The sequence below is a fragment of the Eimeria acervulina genome, genomic scaffold (assembly GCF_000499425.1).
Source record: "Eimeria acervulina Houghton genomic scaffold, Eah_scaff76, whole genome shotgun sequence".
NCBI lineage: Eukaryota > Apicomplexa > Conoidasida > Eucoccidiorida > Eimeriidae > Eimeria > Eimeria acervulina.
The window spans coordinates 81,597-85,652 of record NW_013549613.1 but is presented as its reverse complement, the minus strand read 5'-3'; the positions used below and the strand labels follow the sequence as shown (position 1 = coordinate 85,652).

Below are 4,056 nucleotides of genomic sequence, written 5' to 3'. Positions count from 1 at the left end.
ATATAAGCAAACAAAACAAACAAAACTGATAAAGCAAACAAAACAAGCAAAGCAAACAAAACAAGTAAAACAAATAAAACAAATAAAACAAATAAAACAAACAAATAAAACAAACAAATAAACGAATAAAATAAACAAATAAAATAAACAAACATACGGCATCTCCTTTTCTCTCGCACCTCAGAGAACAAATTCTTTGAAAAAGCAATAAAATGAAATAAAATATATTAAATTAGATTAAAATAATAATATTATATTTATTTTAACTATTTTATTTATTATTTGTTTTTATTTATTTTGCTTTCATACGAAGACGCATTGATATCGGGAGGCCTCACTTGGGGCTGCATGCATGCATGCATACACTGAAGACGAAGTTTATATGAAATTTATTGTTTTTTCTGGGTTAAAAAGAAGAAATAAATAAATAAATATAAAATAAATAAATAAATATTGTTTTTATTTCTTTTTATTCATTTTAATTCAACAAAGAAGACAGAAAAATCTCTCGCGGCTGCCTTCACCCCACAGCGGAGCTCTTTAGTTTTTCTTTTTCTTTGTTTTTCTTTTTCTTCTTTTTTTTCTTTTAATTTATTTTTTATTTATTTATTATTTTTATTTCTTTTACGGTTATAATGGCGAGAAAACTACAGAAATTTCAAAAGGGAGAGGCTGCACAGTACACCACAAGGGCAAGAGCTCTAAAGAAGCTCCAGGTATATAAATATAAATATATATATATTTTTATTTATTTATTTATTTATTTATTTATTTTTATTATTATTATTGTTGGTGGTGCTGCTGCTGCTGATGCTTCTTCTCCTGCTGCTGCTGCTGCTGCTTCTTTTCTCGTTGCTCTTCTTCTTCTTCTTCTTCGTCTTCTTCTTTTCTTCTTTCTTCTTCTTCTTCTTCTATCTTCTTCTTCTTCTTCTTTTTCTTCTTCGTCTTCTTCTTTTCTTCTTTCTTCTTCTTCTTTTCTTCTATCTTCCTATTCTTTTCTTCTGTCTTCTCCTTCTTCTCCTCCTTCTCCTCACTCTTCTTCTTCTTCTTTATCTTCTTCTTTTCTTCTATCTTCTCGTTCTTCTTTTTCTTCTTTTTCTTCTTCTTTTCTTCTGTCTTCTTCTTCTTCTTCTTTATCTTCTTCTTTTTTGTTTTTTTTATCTTCTTCTTCTTTATGCTCTTCTTCAATCTTCTTCTTCTTCTTCTTCTTCGTCTTTCTTCTTCTTCTTCTTTATCGTTCTTTTTTCTGTCTTCTTCTTTTCTTTCTTCTTCTTCTTCTTCTTCTTCTTCTTCTTCTTCTTCGTCTTCTATTTCTTCTATTTCTTCTATCTTCTTCTTCTTTTTCTTTTTTATCTTTTTATCTGTCTTTGTTTCTTTTATCTTTTTATCTTTTTATCTTCTATCTTCTTATTGCTGTTTTTCTTGCTGTTGTTTTTCTTTGCGTTGTTCTTCTCCTTCTTACTTTTATTATTATTTCTTTTCTTTTTTCTTTTCTTTTTGTCGCATTGTTTCGCGTTGTTTTGCTTTTTATTGTTTTTTCTTGGCTTATGGTTGCTGCTCTTGCTGCTGCTGCTGCTGCTGCTGCTGCTGCTGTTGCTGCTGCTGGTAGTTGCATATGATATATATATTTATGTAACTTCTGCTGCTGTTATTGCTGCTGCTTCCGCTGTAAATTGCATTAATACATTTGTACGCTCCGTCTGCTGCTGTTTCTGCTGCTAATACTGCTGCTTCTTCTACCGCTTCTCTGCTGCTGCTTCTGCTTCTGCTGCTGCTGCTGCTGTTTCTGCTGCTGCTGCTGCTTTAGCTGTCGTTAGCAGATTTTCGACGGGTGTGTATACTGAAGGGTGTATTTCCTCGTGAACCAAAGAAGAAGAGATCGGGAGATAAAATATATTACTTGAAGAAAGATATAAATTATTTGTTAGCTGACACTGCTTTAATATCTGCGTTAAGAAATATTAAGAGCTGTAATAAAAAGATTAAAAAGAAATTAGGCAGAAAAGAAATTAAAGACGCAAAAAAAACAAAAAGAAATACACCTCAGCTGCCTCTTCAACATATTCTTCTTCATAAATTTCCTTCTCTTGCTGCTGCTGCTGACGATCTTGACGATTGTCTCTCAACTATCTTCTTACTTGCAAGTATGCTTCCTGCTGCTGCTGCTGCTGCTGCTGCTGTTGCTGCTGCAGTTGCTGCTGCTATTACTGGTGCTGCTGCTGTTGCTGTTTTTACTGGTGCTGCTGCTGTTGCTTCTGCTGCTGCATTTGCTGCTGCTGCTGTTGTTGCTGTTGCATTTGTTGTTGTTGTTGCTGTTGCTGCTTCTGCTTCTGCTAATGCATCTGCCCATGCTATATCTGTCTACTCTGCTGCTGCTTCTGCTTCTGCTGCTGCTGCTGCTGCTGCTGCTGCTGCAGGTTTGCCTTCGGGAGCAGGTCGTGGTTTATCAGCTGAGCGGGTGCTGCAGTGTGTAGGTTTAGCTGATGAGTTTTTATTGTTTGTTGCTGCTGCTGGTGCGCTGAGGAAATGCTTTATCTCAATAAAGGGCTTTTTCTTTCAAGCAGAAGTGCTGCACAGACAAATAACGTGGCTTATCCCGCATGCATTCGCACAGGTATACTAACTCTGCTGCTGCTGCTGCTGCTGCTGCTGCTGGTCGCGCTGCTGCTGCTGCTGCTGCTGCTGCTGGTCGTGCTGCTGCTGCTGCTGCTGCTGGTCGTGCAGCAGCAGCTGCTCGTGCTGCTGGTCGTGCTGCTGTTGGTTCTGATTCTGCTCCTCGTGCTGCTGGTTCTGATGCTGCTGCTGCTTATGCTGCTGCTGCTGCTGCTGCTTATGCTGTTGCTGCTTGTTGTGTTGCATTTGCTGATTGATGTATTTAATTTGTCTCATAAATAAATAAATAAATAAATGTTATTTTATTTTATTTTATTTATTTATTTATTTTATTTGTTTGCAGGCTCTGCCTTTCGACGTTGATTATCGCGTGTTGGAGACATACGGTGTCTTTTATATTTGTTTGCTGCGTCATCTGTTATTTAAATTATATAAAATGAAGGGGCTGCAGTACCCTCCTTTGAGGCCTCGCAGTAAAGCAGCAAATAAAAGAATATCTGCTGCTCCTGCTGCTGCTGCTGCTGGTGGTAGTGCTGCTGCTGCTGCTGGTGCTGCTGCACGGGGCTCCCGTTTTGTTGCTACGCATCAGCTGCAGCAGCACGTCAGCTGCTTTCATCTACTTAAAGCCACAAAGGTACCTGCTGCTGCTGCTGCTGCTGCTGCTCCCGCTGCTGCTGCGGCTGGGAAGGCAGAGGCTGCTGCTGCTGCTGCAGCAGAAGCACCAGCAGAAGCTAAGAAACTAAAAGAGGAGGCAGATGAAGACTTGCAGGAAGCCACAAGTGCTGGCAGCAGCAGCAGCAGCAGCAGCAGCGAGCAGGAGACAGATGATGAGGAGACACCGAAGAGAAAAAACCTAAAAGCGCAACAGCAAAAGAAGACACGCACTGCAGCAGCAGCAGCAGCAGCAGCAGCAAAGAGTGCAGATGAGTCAGAAGGCGAGGAAGGAGACACTAAAGAGGAAGAAGCGAACACAGAGACAAAAGAAGAAGAGACAGATGAAGAAGAAGAAGAAGATGAAGACGAAGATGAAGAAGAAGAAGATGATGATGACGATGATGAAGATAAAGAAGAAGAAGATGATGATGATGAAGATAAAGAAGAAGAAGATGATGATGAAGAAGAAGAAGAAGAAGAAGAAGCAGAGACAGAAGAAATTCAAACAAACGAACAAAGCGACGGCAATAACGCGAAGGTGAGACACAAATAATTATCTTCTGCTGCTTCTGCTGCTTCAGCTGCTTCTGCTGCTTCTGCTGCTCATCCTCCTGGCACGGCTGCTGCTGCTGCTGGTGGCGTTGCTTATTATGCTGCACTGCGTTCTGCTGCTGCTGCTGCTGCTTAGGAGGCTGCTGCTGCTGCAGTTAAAGGTTGCGGTGTCTCCGAGCATCCCGTGCAACGCCTATTTGAGGGCCTTGTCTTCTTCATCTGCAGGTTTGCTGCTGC

At 39.9% G+C, this 4,056-nt stretch overlaps 2 protein-coding genes across 2 annotated transcripts in view; one reads left to right on the top strand and one right to left on the bottom strand.

Annotated features, from left to right (window-relative positions):
- Window positions 1-2,619: 2,619 nt before the first annotated feature.
- On the bottom strand, window positions 2,620-2,859 carry EAH_00013450 (hypothetical protein; the record flags this gene model as incomplete). Its single annotated transcript, XM_013394497.1, has 1 exon — window positions 2,620-2,859. One exon carries the CDS (start codon window positions 2,857-2,859, stop codon window positions 2,620-2,622), a length of 240 nt encoding a protein of 79 aa, XP_013249951.1.
- A 190-nt stretch (window positions 2,860-3,049) lies between these two features.
- Window positions 3,050-4,056, top strand: part of EAH_00013440 (pescadillo family protein, putative) — a gene marked incomplete at both ends in the record, with an annotated part of 2,854 nt that continues 1,847 nt past the window's right edge. The window contains 2 exons of the mRNA XM_013394496.1: window positions 3,050-3,805; window positions 3,956-4,044. Coding sequence (XP_013249950.1) covers window positions 3,050-3,805; window positions 3,956-4,044 — 845 coding nt within the window. The remainder of the gene's footprint in view (window positions 3,806-3,955; window positions 4,045-4,056) is intronic.